Raw genomic sequence first — 23,533 nt, 5'->3', positions numbered from 1 at the left:
GCCACCCGCGTCCCTCTGAGCTCTATAATCTCTTGTTAATGTAGAGGAACTACTGTCTCTAACATGGAAGAAGAGATGCTTCCTAGTCCAGTCCAGGCAATGTATTTCTTAAAGCAGTTTTGCTTCTGGTGTCTGGAGATGGAGATTACTCTTAAGTACAGGCAGCCCACTGCAGACAAGTAGGGAGAAAAGTGAGGTCTGCAGCAGGGGGCTTGGCTTGAGTGCAGTTGGAGAACAGCCGGCCAGCAACATGCATTGCTCACGCACCTCCGGAATATCTAACTCTCCGTAGTGTTCGTAGCACCCGTCGGAATTCTCGCCACTGGTCCAGTCCCCGTAGACAAGATCCCGCTGCTCCCAAAACAACGCGGAGGTAGCGTTGAAATCTGTAAAGTGCTCATGCTCTGATATATAGACATGAAGATCCTGCAGGAAGACGAGAAGAGCATTAGAAGAGAAGGCAGGGAAGCCTCTATCATCGGCTGCAATAAAGGAATACACCCAGGCAAATGTTCAGCTTCTTTACTGTTAAGATGATCAGGGCTATGCATTTACTGAAATCTCTCTGTGGTGCAGGAGGGGAAATCGGCTACCCAGGAATCACAGCTTTCGTTCAAGAGAAAAAGCAAGTTTCTAGCCACCCTCACGGCTTGAAAGGTACAGTGGTGCCCCGCTAGACGAATGCCTCGCAAGACGAAAAACGCGCAAGACGAAAGGGTTTTTCGGTTTTTGCGACGCTTCGCTAGACGATTTTCCCTATGGGCTTGCATCGCAAGACGAAAGCCCATAGGGAAATCTCGGGGACCTTTTTTTAAATGCTGGCGGCGGGGAGCAAAGCCTTTTCCCCCCCTCCGGACTTCAGAAGAGGTCCAGGAAGGCCGGCGGGGGCGAAAGGCTTTGCTCCCCACCGCCAGCATTTTAAAAGCGTCCGGGATAGCAGGGAAGCGCTTCCCGCTATCCCGGACGGCTTTTGAAGGCAGGCAGGGGGGCAAAGACTTTTGCCCCCCCTGCCTGCCTAACCGGGGGCTTTTAAATCGCCCCGGGACTGTCCGGGGCGATTTAAAAGCCCCCGGACGGCTTTTGAAGCCTCCCCCCGCCGCCCGGCTTCGGGGCATCGTCCCAATGCCGGGCGGTGGGGCAGGAACGCCTCCCCCAGCCGCCCGGCATCGGAACGATGTCCCGAAGCCGGGCGGCCGGGCGGGAACGCCTCCCCCAGCCGCCCGGCTTCGGGGCATCGTTCCGATGCCGGGCGGCTGGGGGAGGCTTTCCTGCCCCACCGCCCGGCATCGGGACGATGTCCCGAAGCCGGGCGGCCGGGCGGGAAAGCCTCCCCCAGCCGCCCGGCTTCGGGGCATCGTCCCGATGCCGGGCGGTGGGGCAGGAAAGCCTCCCCCAGCCGCCCGGCTTCGGGGCATCGTCCCGATGCCGGGCGGTGGGGCAGGAACGCCTCCCCCAGCCGCCCGGCATCGGAACGATGTCCCGAAGCCGGGCGGCCGGGCGGGAAAGCCTCCCCCAGCCGCCCGGCTTCGGGGCATCGTCCCGATGCCGGGTGGTGGGGCAGGAACGCCTCCCCCAGCCGCCCGGCATCGGAACGATGTCCCGAAGCCGGGCGGCCGGGCGGGAAAGCCTCCCCCAGCCGCCCGGCTTCGGGGCATCGTCCCGATGCCGGGCGGTGGGGCAGGAAAGCCTCCCCCAGCCGCCCGGCATCGGAACGATGTCCCGAAGCCGGGCGGCCGGGCGGGAAAGCCTCCCCCCCCGCCCGGCTTCGGGGCATCATCCCGATGCCGGGCGGTGGGGCAGGAACGCCTCCCCCAGCCGCCCGGCTTCGGGGCATCGTCCCGATGCCGGGCGGTGGGGCAGGAACGCCTCCCCCAGCCGCCCGCCTTCGGGGCATCGTCCCGATGCCGGGCGGTGGGGCAGGAAAGCCTCCCCCAGCCGCCCGGCTTCGGGGCATCGTCCCGATGCCGGGCGGTGGGGCAGGAACGCCTCCCCCAGCCGCCCGGCATCGGAACGATGTCCCGAAGCCGGGCGGCCGGGCGGGAAAGCCTCCCCCAGCCGCCCGGCTTCGGGGCATCATCCCGATGCCGGGCGGTGGGGCAGGAACGCCTCCCCCAGCCGCCCGGCTTCGGGGCATCGTCCCGATGCCGGGCGGTGGGGCAGGAACGCCTCCCCCAGCCGCCCGGCTTCGGGGCATCGTCCCGATGCCGGGCGGTGGGGCAGGAACGCCTCCCCCAGCCGCCCGGCATCGGAACGATGTCCCGAAGCCGGGCGGCCGGGCGGGAAAGCCTTTGTCCCCCCTGCCTGCCTTCCCAGGGGCTTTTAAATCGCCCCGGACAGCGGAGAAGTCCTCCGCTGTCCCGGGCGATTTTAAAATGCCGCCCGCCAGAAGAGGTCGGGGGAAGGCTTTTTCCATAGGAACGCATTAATTGATTTTCAATGCATTCCTATGGAAAACCGTGCATCGCAAGACGAAAAACTCGCAAGACGAAGAGACTTGCGGAACGAATTAATTTCGTCTTGCGAGGCACCACTGTACACTGAAAAGCACGTGGGCAATGCCTGCTCAATTTTCAGGTGGCTGATGAGCTGTTGTGCAAGACTTCTAGTAGTAGTGACAGAACAAAAGATGCAATACGGTAAAACTAGCGGATGATACCATGGAGCAAATGTTTTGAATAATTCTTTTTTATGTAATTGACAGACAAAGAACCGGAAGCCCTCTTTCTTTTCTTTTGTCTCTTTTCCCCCTTTAAAAATTTTGTCGTGTCAAAAAAGCTTCAATAAAAAATTTATGCAGTACAGTAAAACTGGCAGAACGCAATACACAGAATAAGAAAAATGCTGCAAATCTGCTCAGCTTCTGTGATTTCTGCAGGCTGCAGAGTTCTACAGGCTGCAAAATTTTTATCCAGATCACACAGGGGCGTAATTGTACTTTTCCATGCTGAGTGCATACTTGTTTACGCTTTGCCAACTTTGGGGCCCAGCTAACCCAAGTTCCGGGTCACGCTTACCATTAAAGTGTCTTTAGGAAAGAGATTGCGGCTGGGCGCCCTGGGTGCTCCGCCAGCGGTGGTTGGATCCTGTGGTGCCGGCCCACGGCGGAACCAACTGCTGATGGCCCAAATGATAAAGATCCTTTGGGGAGGGGGGGGGAGAGAGAGAGAAGTAGAGAATCAATACAAGATGCAGTTATAAGCTGGCCGTTCCTTCTAGAGGCAGCTACTGCACAAAAAAATTGCTAACAGCCTCAACATTAAAGAGAAGCTTCCTGAAGATGTACTTGCATGAAATACAGTGGTACCTCGGGTTACATACGCTTCAGGTTACAGACTCCACTAACCCAGCAGCAGGAGGCCCCATTAGCTAAAGTGGTGCTTCAGGTTAAGAACAGTTTCAGGTTAAGAACGGACCTCCAGAACGAATTAAGTACTTAACCCGAGGTACCACTGTATCATAACTCTGCTTGTTCGCAGGGGCCATACTTTGAACCAAACAAGGGGCTGAAGGGCCAGACACATTGGCTCTACCCCCTGGATCCTTCCCCCAAAGGCCTCTCTAACCCCTTGCTTCCAAAATCAAGAGCAGCAAGTGAGTGGGCAGAGCCCTTCCCTTATAACGCAGCTCGGCTGCTTACTGAGAAGCAGGCAAACCAGAGCAGGTAAGAGATTTACTCGAGAGAAACGGGAGAGTTTTGCAGGGGAGAAGGGACAACAAGAGTCTGCTGCATGAATTGTCTCCCTTTTCTCCCCAAGTCCCTGGTGGGCATGGCAATAATGTGGGACTCTGGGTCAGAGGTTCTGCTGGTGGCACAATGGGAAGCCCTGGGGGCCTTAAACTAGAGAAACTTTGAGAACCATAGGATCCATACTAACCTTGCAAACAGTTGCCGGGAGTCTGCCGGCAACACCAACCTCCTTGGCCACTCCTTTGACACCCACTTGCTGCTGTCCACAAGACTTTATCCCAGCCCTGAACACGCAACAGTGGGGCAGCCTAACTATATTGCTCTCCCTTGCTGGATGACAGGAGTGAGCCTGCAGTAAATCTCACAGAGCAAGTTGGAGTTGACTCTTTATTAGCAAAACAGGACCCGCATAGGAGTGTCGGGCCTAATGAGCGCAGCAACCTATCACCGGCAGGTCTTGCCCCCATGAAGCAGGTGACTGAAGGTCCCCGCCTCCCCAAAGCTGTCTAAGTTCCCTCCTATCTTGGGTCTTCTCCAAACAATCTGAGACGACACCTGCATGAAGCTATGCTCCGCCCTCTTCATGCCTCTTCTGGTTCTGGGAGACCAGCAGGGAGCGGAGCAGCAGGATGGGGAGAAACCCGTGACTCTTCACCAGCCTGCTTCCTCTCCAACTCTTTTTTTTTAAATGAATTTTTATTAATTTACATCAAAAGAAAAAACCAACAAAAAACATATTAGTTTCACATCAAAATTTCACAACATACACCTTTTTGGGACTTCCTCCAGCTTATCCGTAAATCATCCGTAGTTATAATTTAAGTTGCGCATTTCTTAATTTTGTATTGACATTGTTTATATCTTTCTTTCTATTCCCTTTAGACAATATTTCATAGTCTTTCACAGTGCTTCTTTAAATCCCGTTAGCGTTATCTGTCCCTCACTTATATGTGCCAGATATTCCACAAATTTCCCCCAGTCCTCGATGAACTTTTGGTCTCTTAAGTATCTAATTTTCCTGTCAATTTGTCCAGCTCCATATAGTCCAACAACTTCATTCTCCATTCTTCCACAGTCGGTATTTCTTGCTGTTTCCATTTCTGGGCCAGTAACACTCGTGCCGCTGTTACTGCATATTGGAAAAACTTACCATCTCTTCTTTTTATCTCGTTTCCTAATATCCCTAACAGAAAGACTTCTGGTTTCTTTATAAACGTATATTTTAGAATCTTCTTCAATTCATTATATTTTTTTTTCCCAGAAGTCTTTCACTTTCTTACATTCCCACCACATATGATAAAAAGAACCTTCTTTATCTTTGCACTTCCAACACTTATTACATGTCTTATACATTTTTGTTAATTTTACGGGTGTCATATACCACCTATAAAACATTTTCATAACATTTTGCTTCCTCTCCACCTCTTCGCCTGCCTCCTCTCCTGCTTCTAGACTTCCCTCTGCCACAGAATCCCCCCCCCCCCGATCACTAAGCCCTGTTACCTCTTCAGCTTCTGACACCTCCTCTTCCCAGTCTTCTTCCGCTGACCACTCACTGCCATCCCACCACCAATCCCCGGGCTCTGAGCCTTCTTCCCTTGGGGATTCCCTGGCTGGTTCCTCCCACCATGCTGTTGTGTTCAACCAGTCCGTGACACCAGAGGGAAAAAAGAAACACACACCTCTAATGGATCGACATTCTTTCCTTGCCCCCTGAAGCCCTCTGCCATGGTACCAATGCACTGTCTTTTCTCTTGGCTTGAACACAGGAAGAAAACATCAAGCCAGAACACTGGTCCTTCTAGCAACAATGACTTGCAGCAGCTCTCCAGGACTCAAGGAGAGGGGCTGCAGGAGAGAGGACCCCCCACGAAATGCACCTCTGATACAGTAGTCAGCCATTTATACCAGTTTCCCTCTGGTTCCTACAAAAAGAGCTGGAGAAAGAGAGAATATGCACCTGGATCTCTGTTCACCGTGTTTAAGGTAAAGGGACCCCTGACCATTAGGTCCAGTCGTGGCTGACTCTGGGGTTGTGGCGCTCATCTCGCTTTACTGGCCGAGGGAGCCGGTGTACAGCTTCTGGGTCATGTGGCCAGCATGACTAAGCCGCTTCTGGCGAACCAGAGCAGCACACGGAAACGCCGTTTACCTTCCCGCCGGAGCGGTACCTGTTTATCTACTTGCTCTTTGATGTGCTTTCGAACTGCTAGGTTGGCAGGAGCAGGGACCGAGCAAAGGGAACTCACTCTGTTGCGGGGATTCGAACTGCCGACCTTCTGATCAGCTCTGTGGTTTAACCCACAGCACCACCCACGTCCCATACAGTTTTTGACACAGTGCAAACTGTGTTTACACTGTGTCAAATTGGTAAAAAGGGAAAGCTCAGGCTTCTCTCCCTCCTGTCCTTGCCCGTTCTTATTTAAACCCCATCCCCTCCCCATTGTCCCTTTCCATTAGACTCCTTGCTCCAATGCTACCATCTGCTTCTGCAATATCCTTTGGGGAGGCAGGCGGAGAGATACCATCAGCAGAACGGAATGTGGCATGCTATCGCCCCCCTCTCGATGTGCACCTTCTTCGCTGTTATTACTAACATTTTACATGCAAAGATACTAGTCCGGGGCTTTGTGTGAATAATACACACGTGCGCACACAGAGCATGCACTGCCACCGCCCCAACTCAAAGGAAACAAAAGCTCCGCATTGAGCACTTGCTGTCGCTTTTAAGTTGCCTCCAAATCAACTTTGTAATACAGTGGTACCTCGGGTTACAAACTCCGCTAAGCTGGAAGTAGTACAAACCTTACCCCAGGTTAAGAATGGTTTCAGGTTAAGAATGGACCTCCGGAATGAATTAAGTTCATAACCCAAGGTACCACTGTATGTGTTTCAGCACTTGCTGTGTTGAGGATTGGCAAGCAGTCTGATAATACATCATCATCATCATCATCAAAAGCAATAATTACTTTTGTACCCTGCCTTCCCCCACCAAGGAACTTGGAATGCCACAGTGTTTTGTTTCCTTTTGTTTAATCCTCATACGGCCACCCTGTGAACGTGAGGCTGGAAGGTAGAAAATGGCGCACGGTCACTCGGACAGCTTCCCAGCTGAGTGGGAATTTAAATACATTTTGGCCCCCTTTGAAACCTCACTTTTCTTTGGCTGAGGATTTACTCACTTTTTTCTTTCTTTCTTATGTCTATACCACCCGCCCGTCAGAAGAACTTTAGGGTTTACTGCAGATCATTTATATAAGGGGTGGGAAACCTTTTTGGCCCATTGGACCAGATCTTCCTCTCCCCACCCAGCAGGCCAACTATCACAGGTGGGTGGGATCGCCCACCTTCTAACTGTTTGGCCTCATGATGTCATATGATTGACAGGTGGGCAGTTCCACCCACTTGGCAACATTGGATGGCAAGGTGATCCAGTTTTGTGCAGCTGAGTCTCAGGTGTGGGGCAGGTGGGTATGATTTGGGGAGTCTAGAGGGTCAAATCTGCCCTGTGGGCTGCATGTTTGCCAGTCCTGACTTAGATGAACTTGTGGTAAAAGGTAAAGAGACCCCTGACCATTAAGTCCAGTTGTGGCTGACTCTAGGGTTGCGGCGCTCATCTCGCTTTATTGGCCGAGGGAGCCGGCGTACAGCTTCCGGGTCATGTGGCCAGCATGACTAAGCCGCTTCTGGCGAACCAAAGCAGCGCACGGAAACGCCGTTTACCTTCCTGCCGGAGTGGTACCTATTTATCTACTTGCATTTTGACGTGCTTTTGAACTGCTAGGTTGGCAGGAGCAGGGACCGAGCAATGGGAGCTCACCCCGTCACAGGGATTCAAACCGCCGACCTTCTGATCAGCAAGCCCTAGGCTTTGTGGTTTAACCCAAAGCGCAATTGTAGCAATCCCTCCCCTCCATCCCGTGATGATGCACAAAACATGGCCATGTGGCGTCATTCTGAAAAAGGCACTCTGCGCTTCTGTATATTGAGAATATGCTACCTGTATGGTGGAGTATACTAGAGACTGGCAGAAGCTCTACTGAATTCATGGACAGTCAATTAAAACCACACACACAACACAGTTAACGAGGCAAGTCCATCGTCTTGCACAAGAGGCTTATTCTACTTCTCAGGTATGCTTGCTTCAGAATGTATGGACCTCAGAGACCCAAACCCCTGCCCTGGCGCCCTGCCTTGCATATATAAGCACGTCTGGTTCTGCAGAGAAGCTACGCACGTCTCTTCCGGCATTCGCAGGCTAGTGTGTTTAAAATTATAGCTGAAGATAACCAGCCAACTGGGAAGACAGAACCACAGCACCGCTGGCTTCCGCTGCCTCATGAATCATCTGTGTAACTCACAAACCTTGGAGGGCCAGATAGTGTTGCCAGCTTCCCAAATCTGATGGGGGGGGGGGAGGAATGCAGATTCCTTGCTCTTCTCCAGACAAGGACCGGTATCTCTTAATTTAAAATTCTCGCACCCAAGAGGCAATGTCACCTTCCTTCAAGATCTTCCCCACCGCCCCTGTCAAATATCCTTCAGGAGCTTTCACAGTGCATAAACACACACAAATCTAGCCGGCCAATCAATCAGTTTTAAGCCAGGAGGTTAATTAGCTAAGCTGTTTCTGCTTCAGATTTGCCCTTGCTGGAGAAGAACCGGGTGATTCGGCAGGGGAGCTTTACAAAAATCTGATCCCTTTTTTACTTCCTTTTTTGCCACAGGTGACTCACCAAGACATGTGTGGCAGGAGGGGCAGCAATGCCTGTGGAAAGCCAGTTTTCCTTGGTTGTCAACAGTTCTGAATTACCGAACTAAAAGAATGGAATCATTTATTCTATTCTGCGACTTCCTCTAAGGCTCCCCCACTTAAAATGGGCCACAACCATCTGGAAAATGCTGAGCCCAATAAAGGGTGGATTATTTCGTTCAACTTCAAAGCAATGTTCTGGATCAATTTCAGCAGCCAGGGTGGGGTAGGGGCCTTGCCAAGTAAAAATGATTTTTTTTGCATACCCACAATTTTGGAAGTGCATTACTGCAGCATTTGCCCATTTCTGGAAGAGGGAGAACACGCCAGCGCCGAGCCTGTTCCAATCTGATTTGCATTAATAAATGGAAATGTTTTAACCGTTCTAATCATACGGAAGTTCATCGCTCAGCTGGCACTGAACAGATGCCAAAACGTTTTGCTGACACAGCTCAAAGAGCCAATATAGCATCCCAAGCAATAATGGCTTTGGAAATGGCACAAACTCTCTCTGGTTTCTCTTTCCCACCTGCTCACCTTGCTCTTCAGGGGACATTTGAATGCGTTAGAAAAGGCTGGCTCCTGCTAATGCTATTCATGGGCCGATTTTGTTGGGCAAGTGGCTAGATGGCGAGTGCTACGAAAGGAGCAGTATCTGAAACAGCATTACTCAATTTGGTCAACTCCCCCCTACCCGACCAACTTATCTCAGAGCCCTCTGGAACCATCACTTGTCCCGTGAACAGCATAAGAAACTCGTATACCAAAGCTACTCATCAAATGGCACATCAAGCCTAGGTTATGGCCACCACAATGGAATGTCTAGGTGTCATTTTCCCCGCCCCCTTGGATTACAAAGCTGAAAATGAATTGTGTATATTGTCAGCACGATGGCGATGTCAGTCGCCATCCTGGTGCCCAGAGATCTCTGCATGTTTACAACTGGACCCACGCTAAGCGTAAAATGTGCCTGGCGCCCAGGGGATTTCTAGCACTGGCCTTGGGCAGCTTACAGCATTATCTAAAAACATAAAACATCCAGCATTATAAACCTCCCGCTACAGGGCTGCCTTCAGATGTCTTCTAAAAGTTGTGTAATTCTTTATCTTCTTGGCATCTGAAGGGAGGGCGTTCCATAGGGAGGGCACACTACCGAGAAGGCCCTTTGCCTGGCTGAAGCTACTGCTCTCTATTTGCTTTCATTCCCATACCAGCTGCAACTTTTTCTCATGCTTCTAGCTCTGTGCGCTCCCGGAGTACCATAAAGGAGAGGCCAGATGGGGAAGCAACCACCACCACGACCAGCAAGAGAGAACCACAACCATGAAAAAGATCAGTAGGCCTTATCCCCACAAGCCACAAAAACCCCAAGAGGCCATCACACACGTATTAAGGAGTGTCATCAATTCACATGCATAGGCTAAAGAAGAATAGTGGCACAAATACAACCATACTTCTGTGCTCTCCAGCTTGAGAAGCATGAAGGGACGAAGCCTTTGATAAAACCCAGAAAGAGACGTTTGGAAGGCTAGGAAGACCTCCCCCTGCAAGCTGAAGGCTGCAGGCTTACTTACAGCAGTAAGGCCCACTGATATTGACGGGGAGCCACTCTGAGTAAATAAGCTCAGGATTACAATGCATGCCACAACGTCTCCTATGCTAGGGAAGGGGAGGTTGTGGTCCTCCAGAGAGTGTTAGTCTCCAACTCCCATCAGCCCCAGGCAGCCCAGCCGAAGGTCAGAAATGCTTATTTATTTATTTCATAAAAATTTTACACCGCTTGACTGTTCACAACCATACTTTAAAATGCTAAAACAGACTAAAATCACCTCAACTTTTCAGGATGGCGGCTAGTTTCCTTTTGGGAAGAAGTGAAGGCATGGAGTGATCAGAATACGCAGCACAAATTGAATTTTTTGGGAATATCCGGAGGGAGGGAGAAGCCCCAAGTTGTTTAACTGAACGTTAAATGTGGAATGTTGCTGGATTATTGTTTATGTTACAAAATTCTATGATGGATAAATAAATAAATAAATAAATGTACCTCAACTTTCTTAAGTGTTTGGGTAGGCAAGTCTAAACAAGAACGTTTTTAGCAGGCGCAGAGAAGCGTACAGGGAAGGCACCCGCTTGATGACTGGAGCTGTGGTCCAGCAGCAACTTCTGGACCAGGGTGGTTCAACACGCAGCCCAAGGGCCACTTGTGGCCCTCAAAGCCTTTTTTGGGAGGCCCTCAGCAACATTTGACACTGCACTGGGGGTTGAAAAGGAGGCATAAGGGCCACTGCCAGGCACTTCCTTCCCGAAGCCTAGTGCCTCACTTTGCATCAGATGTCAAAGCACAGACATTTCTCTCCACAGTCTCAAGCTATCGAGATCCCAAGTGACAAAAGAGCTGGCTCTAATGACCGGTGTTAAAAGCCTTATGGGGACCTCTGCCCTGGAAAGACGCCGCCAAAACTTACGAGAAGAGGTGCTTAACTTAAAAGTTAATTAGGGTAGCAATCAGCTTAATACTTTACTGAACACACTTTGGCACAGACCTATAGGCTGGCCCCACGCACGCCCTTCCTTCTAGAAAGGGGAAGGACTCTTAACTTAGCTGCTTCGCATGCAGAAGGTTCAAGGTTCAAGCCCTCGCATTTCTAAAGAGAGCAGTAAAAGACGCTGGCTGAAATCCCAGACAGCCCCCGACAGGCTTCACTTGCCTTCCTTGCATTTGCGCCCTCCAGACATTTTATTATTTGTATCTAGCCTTTTCTCCAAGGAGCTCAGAGTTGGTGTATATGGTTCTCCCTCCCCTCATTCAATTCCCCACAACAATCCTGTGAGGTAGGCTAGGCTAAGAGGCAGTGACTGGTCCAAGGTCACCCAGTGAGCTTCATGGCTGAGTGGGGATTCGAACCCTGGATTCCCGAGTCCTAGGTTCAACACTCTTAACTGCTGCACCACTTCACGTTCTCAAATTTGTAGACGTACAAACCCTGATGTGGGTTTGGGCTACAGCCAGCATTGGAGTTCTAGCCCCAAACATTTGAAGGGTGCTTGAGGAAGAAGAAGAGGAAGAGGAGGAGTTTGGATCTGATATCCCGCTTTATCACTACCCTAAGGAGTCTCAAAGCAGCTAACAATCTCCTTTCCCTTCCTCCCCCACAATAAACACTCTGTGAGATGAGTGGGGCTGAGAGACTTCAGAGAAGTGTGACTAGCCCAAGGTCACCCAGCAGCTGCATGTGAAGGAGCGGGGAAGCGAACCCAGTTCACCAGATTATTAGTCTACCGCTCTTAACCACTACACCACACTGGCGCTCTCACATTGCTAAGCTGAAGAAGGCTGGTGTAGACAAATTCTTTTTTAAAAATAAGATTTTATTAAAGCTTTTTTCACAGTAATATTAAGTAAACTAATCTAAATAAAAACAAAAACAGAAAAAGAAAGAGAAAACACAATCCTGCTCTCTCAAAGGTAGCTCTTAATCCTTGTCTCACACAGAAAGCAGAAGATCCTCCCTGCTCTCACATGGGAGCTTTTGTTTTTTTCTCCGAGTCGGGGGGAGACAAATACCGAGCTGGGTGGACCAATGGTCTGATTCTGCATACAGGCCACTACCTACATACTAATCACTTGGAGGAAGACCACCGCCATGTTCACAAGGACATAAAGCCATGGTTCTTAGGTCTCATGAAACAGCACGTAAAGCCTGTTTCTTCAATGTGCTACTTCAAATTGCAGGTGGAGGGAAGCTGCTTATTGTCCTCCATAAATAAGAACTTTCTGCATGCAGAAGAGCAGTGTAGAAGACAGAGGTCCGGTCTAGGCCAGCTGATGTCCCAGCATGTTAGTTTTATTGCTGTTAGATTGATCTGCAAGGAATGTTTCTTGCATGGTGGAGAATTCAATCATGCAAGCCTCCAGCTGCAGTTTTAAGAGGAACCAGGGGCTGGCAAATCATGACTAACCAAAAAGGACACCTCCCCCCACCAAACGCACACCTTCCAAAGGATAAGATGCCCCTTTTATTAAGGGGGAAAGTGCAGTTCGGTGGTGGAGCATCTGCTTTGCATGCAGAAGGTTCTGGGTTCAAGCCCCAACATCTTCAGGTATGGCTGGGAGAGAACCCCGTCTGAATAGCTTGGGAATCTGCCTGCCAGTGCAGACAATACTGAGCTAAATGGACCACGGGTCTGACTCGGTATAAGGCAGCTGCCTAGGTTCCTATGTCTGGAATGTAGAACAGGATCAGAGAAAAATCTGTTCCTTCTTTTCAGCTCCAGGCCGAGAGCAGGAAATAAGCCCTGAGCCTATAAACCCAGAGTGAAGGTGATGGACCTCTGCATCCTGAAAAGCCAGGAGGGGCAGCGGAGGCGCATCAGATCGCTCTGCCTGCCTGCACTCCTTAGGCACATTGGTCGCTCTGTCTTTGCACGCAATGATAGGTGCTGTCTGAGCTCAGAAGCCCTGCTGGCACAGAGCGAAACCCGCACGGCTCCACTTCCCTTTTCTAGCTCCAAGGTGATCCGGGGAGGTGGAAGCATACTGGTTTACCATGCACCAATGGATGCTCCCAGTGCAGGACGCTCCTTGGGCATTCAGAGGATCTGAGCTGAAGGTGAGAGGCTGAGGCACTTCAGCTCACCTTAGAGAAACAGGCTTTAGGTTGGTCATTTAGTGCTATGCAGTTGAGACAGTGTGCCTAGGAGGCCAAGATAGGAGTCAGTATAAGTCCCTAGTTCAAATGCCACCTCTTTCATAAACTTAACTGGACGGCCACAGTCAAGCCACTATCCCCTCACCAACTCGCAGTGTGGGTGTCTGGGATGTCGCAAGACATGGGTGAGATCATCTTTGTAAAGAAAGAGCATGTCTGTTGGCACAGGGCTGGTGCTCAGAAGCCATTTCTGATCATTTGAGTTCATCATGAGTTCGTATTGTCTGCTGAATGTGTTTGCTTTTGCTTTGTATGCTCTTGTGTTTTCGATAGGATTATGACCGGTTGAAATGTTTGCTATTTTTTTTATGCTTTTGTTGTTACTGTGAGCCGCTTTGAGCGCAGCACCGCTGTTGGAAAACCGGGATACAAATATTTTAAAAATTTTAAATATCAAAAAGTACTTGGAATCCACTGAAGCGGTATAGAAACTCCAGTTACTGTGGGTTTTGCCCTGCAGATGCAGGAAAACAGTGGGTATTGGCTGCTTTCATAAAAGTACAGGAACTTGACCCAAGACATGTAAATCCAAGCGCAAGTGATTTAAGGACAAACACCAAATACACATACACACCCTACCCTCTAGTGTGATATATACACACACAGGATGACAAAGCGGCAGTTCTAGAGCAGATCTCACCTGAACAAGACTCCTTTGATGACCTGCCATGCATTTGGAGCTTGCTGTTGGGGCTGGTTCTGCTGCTGGGTCTCAGCAACCGCTTCACCTCCTGCTGCAGTTCCATTGCTGGTCACTTGCTATAAAGGTGGGGAGAAAAACAGGAAGATGGAAATCAGCAAAAGTCACTTGTCATAAGAAGCCAAGAGGTTCAAACTTTGTGACTTTTTTTTTTAAAGAGACACTTTTGCGGCAGCATGAAACGCCCCCCTCCTCTTGGGACAGGAATGAGTTCAGCTTCCCGGAAAACAAGATTTTTAATTAGATGCCAAGTGCTGTACAACAATGAGCTGGGATAGCACAGTGGAGGAGAGCTTGAAATCTGGTTTTAATAACCCCCATTTCAAATCTCAACTCAGCCGTAAATTCGTAAGGCGCCATCCTTCAACCTTGGTCTGCCATCTGAAATATAGGGATCATAGAATCATAGAATAAAATCATAGAACCATAGAGTTGGAAGAGACCACAAGGGCCATCGAGTCCAACCCCCTGCCAAGCAGGAAACACCATCAGAGCACTCCTGACATATGATTGTCAAGCCTCTGCTTAAAGACCTCCAAAGAAGGAGACTCCACCACACTCCTTGGCAGCAAATTCCACTGTCGAACAGCTCTTACTGTCAGGAAGTTCTTCCTAATGTTTAGGTGGAATCTTCTTTCTTGTAGTTGGGATCCATTGCTCCGTGTCCGCTTCTATGGAGCAGCAGAAAACAACCTTTCTCCCTCCTCTATGTGACATCCTTTTATATATTTGAAAATGGCTATCCTATCACCCCTTAACCTCGTCTTCTCCAGGCTAAACATGCCCAGCTCCCTTAGCCATTCCTCATAAGGCATCGTTTCCAGGCCTTTGACCATTTTGGTTGCCCTCCTCTGGGATAACAGCAACAGGGTAAGGATAGCCCAGTTGCATCAAGGCCGTCGAACCATCAACGTTTCCAGCAGCAGCCAGGCACATGCTTCCAGGAATCCACAAGCAGGCCATGAATTACAGTATTATTTCTATTTTCTTTGTATTTAAACAATTTATATACTGCTTAACTATAGTTATCACTATGAGGTTGGCAAGGATACAGTACAAAAAGTAGAAAGTTAAACTATAAAATCAAGCTTTGGTTGAAATGTCTGCTTGAATTTTAAAAAGTCTTCAGTCCTCGCCTGTTAGAAGTTAATTCTGCCTTACGTTTTTTTTATTTGTCCTGAATTGACTACCATCTATTTCATCTACCCTTTAGTTCTAGTATTATGGAATGGGGAGGAAAATTTATCTGTCCTCCCCCTTCCCCATTCATAAACATCTCTCATTGCCCCACTGTTTTTCTGAACAAGGAAACCACAAATAATTTTGTCTTTTCTGAAACAACAAAGGCCTGTCAACCCCGTGATCATTTTGGCTGTCCTTACCTGCACTTCTTCCATTTCTCCAATATGTCTTTTGAGATTATTTTTTTGGTGTGTTTGTGTGTGTAAACTGTATGCGATATTCCAAAGGTGGGCTCAGCATCTTTTTATAGAAGGGCATTAAGCAGTGGCCATTTTGTTCCCCATCCATTCTTGAGTTTGCTATTTACCACAACCTCACCCTGTTGACATTTTCATTAAGTTATCGACAATGACCCCCTCCTCCAAGATATATTAATAGAGATGCTTTTGGGACTCTCTGCAGGCTGCTTGGGTTTTTCCTATTTTGGTTATTCATCAATTGTTATTTATTTCATTGTATTTAGAAGGCTGGGGTTCAACCAAATGCAGGCAAACACCACATAAAAAGCAACCAATAATCTGCAGACTTGACTACAGGATCATTTATAAATGTTAAATAGTACCAGTCTTAATACAGATCCCATTGTTTATTAACCTCCGCTATAAAAAAACTATGCAGTTACTCTCCTATGGTCCAGAACCTAATCTTTAATCAGCTGCTGATGCAAAGAAGAATTTGCCCTCTTACTTCATCGCTGCTAAATTTATGTAGGACCTTTTAATTAAGGCTTGTGTTAAAAGCAACTAGTCAGTCTATATACAAGCCCCAACCAGTTTTCACTAGCTTATTGTTCTAAGAATTACTGAAACAACATATGCAAAGTTCCTTGAGTACTTAGGGGAAAACACATAATCACTAATTCTTATTATGATCTGATCTGAGGGAAAGGCATACATGATTTATGTTATTCAAATATGCCCAGAAGCAAAGCACCTCATCACTATTAATCCAATTTTTCAGATGAGAAACTCAATTCATGTTCCCGGTCTCTCCCTACAGGCACGCAGGGTCAGTAAAGTAAGTCCATGACATTAAGTGAATACTTAAGCCAGCAAATTCTTTTCGGTACTACATTTGAATTTAAAAACAAATCAAATTATCATCTCAGTTCTTCACTCTTAAAGCACCCCAATCCATGTTGGGCAAAAGATTCCTGTATTGAGTATTTAAAGAACTATTATAGCAAGATGAAAAGACGAGCAAGATTTGAAATATGAGCAACAATGTGAATAAGATAAATAGGTTGAATTAAATGTATTGAATAGTATAGGTGAAATATGTAGCATTTAAGGGTAAATATGGAGACCATGGAAGGGGAGGACAGAAAGTCAATTGATAAAGTAACATGGTTTATGTTAAAATTTGCACATATTTTTTCTTTGTGAAAAATTAATAAACAAGATCAGCTATTAAAAAAACAATTTCTGCATTGCAGGGGGTTGGACTAGATGATCCTTGGGTTCCCTTCCAACTCTACAATTCTATGATTCAATCTCCTTTCAGGAAAATAATGGTGGAGGGCCTCTTCATCCACATTCAATATTGTTGGAAGAATTAAGGCTTTGATTCTGGATTCAAATTTATTTTTAAATCATTTATTTAAAATGGCAGATTATGCATGACAGATTTCATCACAAGGATATTATGTAAAAATATAGATGGTAAAAGAGGGTGGGGATAAAGGGGAAGTAGCAAGAATGATCCAAGTGGTAAATGTACCTGGGGAATCCCAAGGTGAGGCGTGGGGAGGACACTAAAAGGTAACACTGCTTTTAACACATGGATGGCAGCCAAACAAAAGGATTGTGGGCCCTGTGTGGGCTGTTTCCCAGCAAACGGTGGAAAAACAAGGTGTGGAATGGGAATTCCCGTGCCCCCCCATCCTCTCAACCCAAGCACCTGTAGCCAACAACACTCTGAGCACTGTTACCTAAGCTTCTGATAGCTAGAGCTTACTTCCCTAAATTATAATTGTAGACACACCTGAAGTGGTTTGCTTTCAGAAAATGAAAGTGTTAAGAATTTCCCACACTTGGAAAAGCTCACCTGGGTTTGAGACAAAACAAAAAAAATTCCTTCCAGTAGCACCTTAAAGACCAACCAAGTTAGTTCTTGGTATGAGCTTTCGTGTGCATGCACACTTCTTCCGATACGCTGAAGAATCTGAAGTGCGTATCTGAAGAAGTGTGCATGCACACGAAAGCTCATACCAAGAACTAACTTGGTTGGTCTTTAAGGTGCTACTGGAAGGAATTTTGTTTTGTTTTGACTATGGCAGACCAACACGGCTACCTATCTGTAACTGGGTTTGAGACAGTCACTGTACTACAAGTGCTTCTTCTCAATGTAAGCTCAGAGCAGTAACTCACACAGAGATGCAACGGACAGACTCCCTTCATCTCTGCATCAGGAGCAACTGAATGATCCAATCACATCCAATTCTGAGATGGGCCATAACTGTCCTTCCCCAGGAAGGAGAAGTGGATGTAAGTAAGGCAAGAGCAAAGAATCACACAGGTACCCAGCAGGCACTATGGGCTGAGTGCAAATTATAATTAGTCTATTTATTTATTACATCTCACAGCACACAAATGTGTCACAGCAATCTGTGCAGGAATTACTGGCTTTGAGTGAGATGAGACTCCACACAGGGGAAAAATAAGCTGTTTCATCTAGAATAGGTAGAAGATGAGAGCACTGCTATCTAGAATGAGACAATTTTGGGGCAGACTGTGTGTAATATTCACAGAATCAACAGACAATTGGGGAGAGGAGAGATCACGATGTCAAGTTTCCCCATGAAAGCTGGGACAAGAGTCTCCTTACAGATAAAAGAGGACAATACCTGCAAAAGCAGATTAGATGCAGTTAAGGGGAAGCATCTAACAGATGAAAAAGGTAGCTGCATGCTCATGCATCTGTTTCCCCTACAGAAAGGTATGAGAATCAGATGTGGGTGGGAAAGAGAAGGCAGAATGGGCAGCAACTCAAAGAGGAAATTTAACTTAGGAGGAGGACAGAGGAGTGGGAAAAAAAACCTTAGTAGGGAACCCAAAGACAAATTCCTCAAAAAAGAGAAACAATTCCTTAAGTAGGAAGCTCTGAAATTAGTGGTGTTGAAAGGAATGGCAGGTGAACTCTTAGCCTAGATGGAGAAAACAGTGACACCTGTAAATTTCAGGGATAAAATGCTTTTGACAGTACCGTCAAGGAAATTGGGGAGGAGGAACCATGGTCTGGAATTGGAAGAAACAACGTCAGTTGGAGACAAGAGAGGAAACCAGCGAAGAAAAGCAGAACACAGTGAGAAATGTAGACTGTCATAAAGGATGGGGGGCAAGGGGCCAAGAGAGCTATCTGGGTCAGAACTTGTTGGTTCTTTATGGGGGATAAAGGCAGGAGAAATTTGCTAATGAGACCAATTAGGAGCAGAAAGATAACTACCCAGAGGGGGGACATTGAGATGAAAGCGATTCCTTGGCATACACCTGAGAAATCAGATCTATCTAACACGGGACAGAGTCAGGCGAGAATTTCTAAGTCAAGGGAACAAGATGGATGCCAGATCAAAAGGGTGGAGGTGTACCCAAGAGAAGTGGGGTGTTGAGGCTGAAGCAACACTGTGTGACACACCCAAGAAGGAAGGAGTGGCTAGTGTGGGACATTGAACAGAGAGACAAAAGGGTGACTCCTCATTTAATCATAAACTTCACTGCATGGTTTCCATGAGGCAATTTGGGCAACTCGCTTTACTACAAATTGTGCCGGACGAGTCGCAAAAGCTTCCTTCCTGAAGCAAATATATACAAACGATGAAACTACAGGTGAACCAGGTCCCCAAGAATTAGGGATTTAGACACCTTTCAGGTATAGAGGTGTGGCAAGATGCAGGGTACAAACTGCCACTTGCGCAACTATACAGAATGATGAAACCCAGGCTCATATTCTGGAGATTTGTATGCAGGTCCAGTTTCACTCTGTAGCTCCTAGGAAAGAGTCCTGTCTGCGACTCTACAGCCTGTCAGTATAAAGAATACTGAGCTGATCAACTAAGTGTCTGAGATGGAATGTCGTCTTGCTATGTTCTTATGCTTTCTATATTTAAGCTCCTATCCACATGAGGCCATGAGGCTCCTTCAGGAATTCAGGGCCAGTCGCTACTGCTTAACCTAACCTACCTCACACAGCTGTTGCGAAGGTAAAACTCCATATTTGCGAGCAAGAACCACACATGACACTTTGTCTCCTTAAAGGAAAAGCAGGTTATAAATGAACTTGACGTGATTCGGGTTACCAAACGCACCGGGAGTGATTTTTACCACTTCAGAGCAGCCTTCCTCCACCTTGGGTGCCTGACGTTGTTGGACTACAAATCCCATCATTCCTAGGCCACGTGACCGGTCAGGGCTGATGGGGGGCTGTAGTTCAAGAACATCTGGTGACCCTCAAGGGTGAGAGGGGCCCTTTCAGAAGCCGCCTGGTCGGACCCTTGGCCCATGCAGCTCAGTACCGCCTACACCGGCTGGCAGCACCTCTCCTAGGTCACGGGGCAGGTGTATTTCCCAGACCTACTTGGAGGTGCCAGAGACTGAACTTGGGGACTCTCTGCAGGATGAGGGCGTGCTATGACCACAGGGTTGCGACCCTTGCTCACTCATGCCATAAGCCTCTCTGAGCCCTGCTGAGAATAAAACGGGGGCTGGGAGTGTGTGGACCCCTCCCCCCCAAAAAACAACCCCACCCCTGGCGTCTTGGGAGGAAAAATGCAGGCGATAATAATAAATAAAAAGCAGCAGATATATATATATGAGTGAGATAAATAAGAAAAAGAGCTGACCTGGAGAAGGGGCATGGTGGGCAATCGCCCCTGGAGGCCAATTTTTTTTTCTAGGGTAGGGAGAAGGGCGTCACGTGACTGGCGAGAGGGGCGGGGCTGGGGCATGAGGGGACCTAACCCCCCCTCGCCCGCGGGAGGGGCAAAAGGAGGGCGGCGTGAGGGGCAACTGCCCCCCCCCCCCGCAGGGAAAGGAGAGCCGCCGAGCGGCAGCTCCCGCGAGGGGGGCGACGGAGAAAGGGGCTCTGCGGCCGCTACCTGTTCAGGGCCAGACGCGGGACCCGCCGCCGCCACCACCTCCGTCTCCGGCGCCGCCATCTTGCTGCGCCGTTGCCTGGTGCAGCTCTCGCGAGAGTTCCTCCTAAGTCCCGCTTTGCTCCCGCCCGCCCTCTCTCTCGCTCTCTGATCCACGTGACCTCCTCCCCTCTAAACTCAGTCTGGGCGGAGCGCCCTCTGCTTACCGTATATTCGCGAGCGGCTCCGCAGCATGGGAGTGCCGAGTGCCTGCGAGGGAGGCAGATCCTGGTTTGTTGACCCCGGAGGAATTAATCCGAATTAACTGCTGCTGCCGCCTTCCGCTTTTTGCACGCGCTTCCATCTTTACCACATGTTGCAGACTTACATGTGAGGGGAAGCTAAATGCTAATAACGTGCCATAGTTTGCGAAATAATAAATTCGCATTTAAGGTGTTGCATAACTCTTCGCTTTTTCCCCTTAGATAAGATTTTCCGAATGATTGAATGTATGTTGTTTTTCAGTGGGTGTTTTTGTTGTTGTTTTTTGGTCGGGGTTGTATCCTATTCAGAGTATACCCAAAACAAAATTTTTTTTTCTTCCAGTAGCACCTTAAAGACCAACTAAGTTAGTTCTTGGTATGAGCTTTCGTGTGCATGCACACTTCTTCAGATACACTGAAACAGAAGTTACCAGACCCTTCTATATAGTGAGAAGGTGGGGAGGGGTATTACTCAGAAGGGTGGTGGGAATGGGTGATTGGCAGATAGCTGTGATGAGCCTGTTGACGACTCTTAACGACTGCAATAGGTCTTATCAAATTATGCCATCAAATGCCAACAGTGTCCTTCAGCTCTCTATATTGGACAAACAGGCCAGACCTTACGCCAAAGAATAAACGGACATAAATCGGACATCAGGAATCACAAGACAGAGAAACCAGTAGGAGAACACTTCAATCTCCCAGGACATTCTATACAAGATCTCAAAGTAGCTGTTTTACTACAAAGGAATTTCAGAAATAGACTGGAAAGAGAAGCTGCTGAATTGCAACTTATCACCAAACTTAAAACCATGGAGACACCTGGTCTGAACAAAGACCTTGGATTCTTCTCTCATTATACATGACAAAGCCATTTTTCACCTTCTCACCCCTTGCTTTTTCCTGTAAGACCTATTGCAGTTGTTAAGAGTCCTCAACAGGCTCATCACAGTTATCTGCCAATCACCCATTCCCACCACCCTTCTGAGTAATACCCCTCCCCACCTTCTCACTATATAGAAGGGTCTGGAAACTTCTGTTTCAGTGTATCTGAAGAAGTGTGCATGCACACGAAAGCTCATACCAAGAACTAACTTAGTTGGTCTTTAAGGTGCTACTGGAAGAAAAAAAAAAATTGTTTTGACTATGGCAGACCAACACGGCTACCTATCTGTAACTAGAGTATACCCAAGGTAGTCATGGTCATTAATTTTAATTGATCTGCTCTGAATTGAATATACTTTTGAATAATGGTGCTGGAGGAGACTCTTGAGAGTCCCATGGACTGCAAGAAGATCAAACCTCTCCATTCTGAAGAAAATCAGCCCTGAGCGCTCACTGGAAGGACAGATCCTGAAGCTGAAACTCCAATACTTTGGCCACCTCATGAGAAGAGAAGACTCCCTGGAAAAGACCCTGATGTTGGGAAAGATGGAGGGCACAAGGAGAAGGGGACGACAGAGGACGAGATGGTGGGACAGTGTTCTCACTCATGCTACCAGCATGAGTTTGACCAAACTGCGGGAGGCAGTGGAAGACAGGAGTGCCTGGCGTGCTCTGGTCCATGAGGTCACAAAGAGCCGGACACGACTAAACGACTAAACAACAACATCCTTGGATGCAGTCTATTAACTGAAGGCCATTGTAAATCAGCATATAAATGCTCTTCATAATTTACAATAATAAGAAGAATGAAAGAGAAGGTAACCTACCGCAGATTACTCCAGATGAAATTATCTGAAGTTGGCTGTACCAAATGGTGTCATGCTCCCTAATTAAAAAAAATAATCATTTCCTTTAAAAAAAAAATTAGTCCAAAATAACCACCATGTCTTCAGAACTCACAACCACAATGGCGCAGCGTTCAAATCTCTTTCCAAATATTGAATGAAACAGTAGAAAGTGGGGGAAAATCCATTTCTTTCTCTTTTTACAGCTTTACAGTATGCTTTGCATTACAAAGGATTATTGTGTTTTGTTTGTTTGCATTTGGAGAACAATAGATAGGACAATATTCTTTAGTAAGTTATGGTTTCAATGGGCAGAATCTACTACAGTGGTACATTGGTTTACATTCGCTTCAGGTTACATACTCTGCTAACCCAGAAATATTACCTCGGGTTAAGAACTTTGCTTCAGGATGAGAACAGAAATTGTGCTCTGGCGGCGCGACGGCAGCAGGAGGCCCCATTAGCTAAAGTGGTGCTTCAGGTTAAGAACAGTTTCAGGTTAAGTACGGACCTCCAGAACGAATTAAGTACTTAACCTGAGGTACCACTGTATTAGGGTCCTATCCAGACATCCTATTCATGGTATATTCATGTTGGTTCGTGCTCATGGGGCTATCAGAGCAGTTATACACAATCCCACTCTCAAATTTATTAATATTAGTTTATTTCATAAATCTTACACACTACTTGAATGTAATAAAAACAACAACTTCCAAGTGTTTTACAAAAAGTAAAACAATAAAACCAGGGGGGAAATACAACCATACTTTAAAACGTGCAAAATACTGAAGCAGATGAAAAGCACCTCAATTTTCTAAGCATCTGTTTGCTTCTCTGTAATGTTTTTAGCAGGCACTGAAGAGTACAGTGGAGACACCTGGTTTATATTAATAGGCAGGGAGTTCCAATACTGTTTTCACCTGCGAACGTTTCGTGCAGACGTACTGTTTCGTTTCCAGTTGGTGCACATTCCGTAGTTTCCTGCCGCAATTCACTTTCTATACCACAAATGTTCTGTTGTTGTTGTTGTTGTTTGTCCCACTTTTGTTGCCAGCAAAGCCAAACCCAGTGAACTGGCAGTGCTAACTAGTTCTGGTTTTGTTCGCATCTTCCTACTTGCTGAATTCTATGAGGGCAACCCTGATAGATATATCTGCACACACATCATACATTTAAAACAACATTACTTCCCCCCGAAGAATCCTGGGAACTGTAGTTTGGTTACGGGTACTGGGAATTGAGGACGTGGGTGGCGCAGTGGGTTAAACCACAGAGCCTAGGACTTGCCAATCAGAAGGTTGGCGGTTCGAATCCCCGCCATGGGGTGAGCTCCCGTTGCTCGGTCCCTGCTCCTGCCAACCTAGCAGTTCAAAAGCACGT

At 47.7% G+C, this 23,533-nt stretch overlaps 1 protein-coding gene across 2 annotated transcripts in view; it reads right to left on the bottom strand.

Moving 5' to 3' along the window:
* CLPTM1 (CLPTM1 regulator of GABA type A receptor forward trafficking) overlaps positions 1-20,300 on the bottom strand; it is a 33,924-nt gene extending 13,624 nt beyond the window's left edge. Inside the window, exons 1-4 of one of the 2 annotated variants that reach the window (XM_081922063.1) lie at positions 20,185-20,300; positions 13,791-13,909; positions 3,015-3,138; positions 268-426 (exon numbers count right to left, since the gene is read on the bottom strand). In XM_081922063.1, the coding sequence (XP_081778189.1) occupies positions 268-426; positions 3,015-3,138; positions 13,791-13,909; positions 20,185-20,244 (462 nt within the window). In that variant the 5' untranslated portion in view covers positions 20,245-20,300. Of the gene's footprint in view, positions 1-267; positions 427-3,014; positions 3,139-13,790; positions 13,910-19,929; positions 20,051-20,184 lie in introns of those variants that run through there. The other variant, XM_081922062.1, reaches the window with a different exon arrangement.
* Between the last annotated feature and the right edge of the window lie 3,233 nt (positions 20,301-23,533).

The sequence above is a fragment of the Podarcis melisellensis genome, assembly GCF_964234715.1.
Source record: "Podarcis melisellensis genome assembly, chromosome: 8".
NCBI lineage: Eukaryota > Metazoa > Chordata > Lepidosauria > Squamata > Lacertidae > Podarcis > Podarcis melisellensis.
This window is presented reverse-complemented; position numbering and strand designations above follow the sequence as displayed.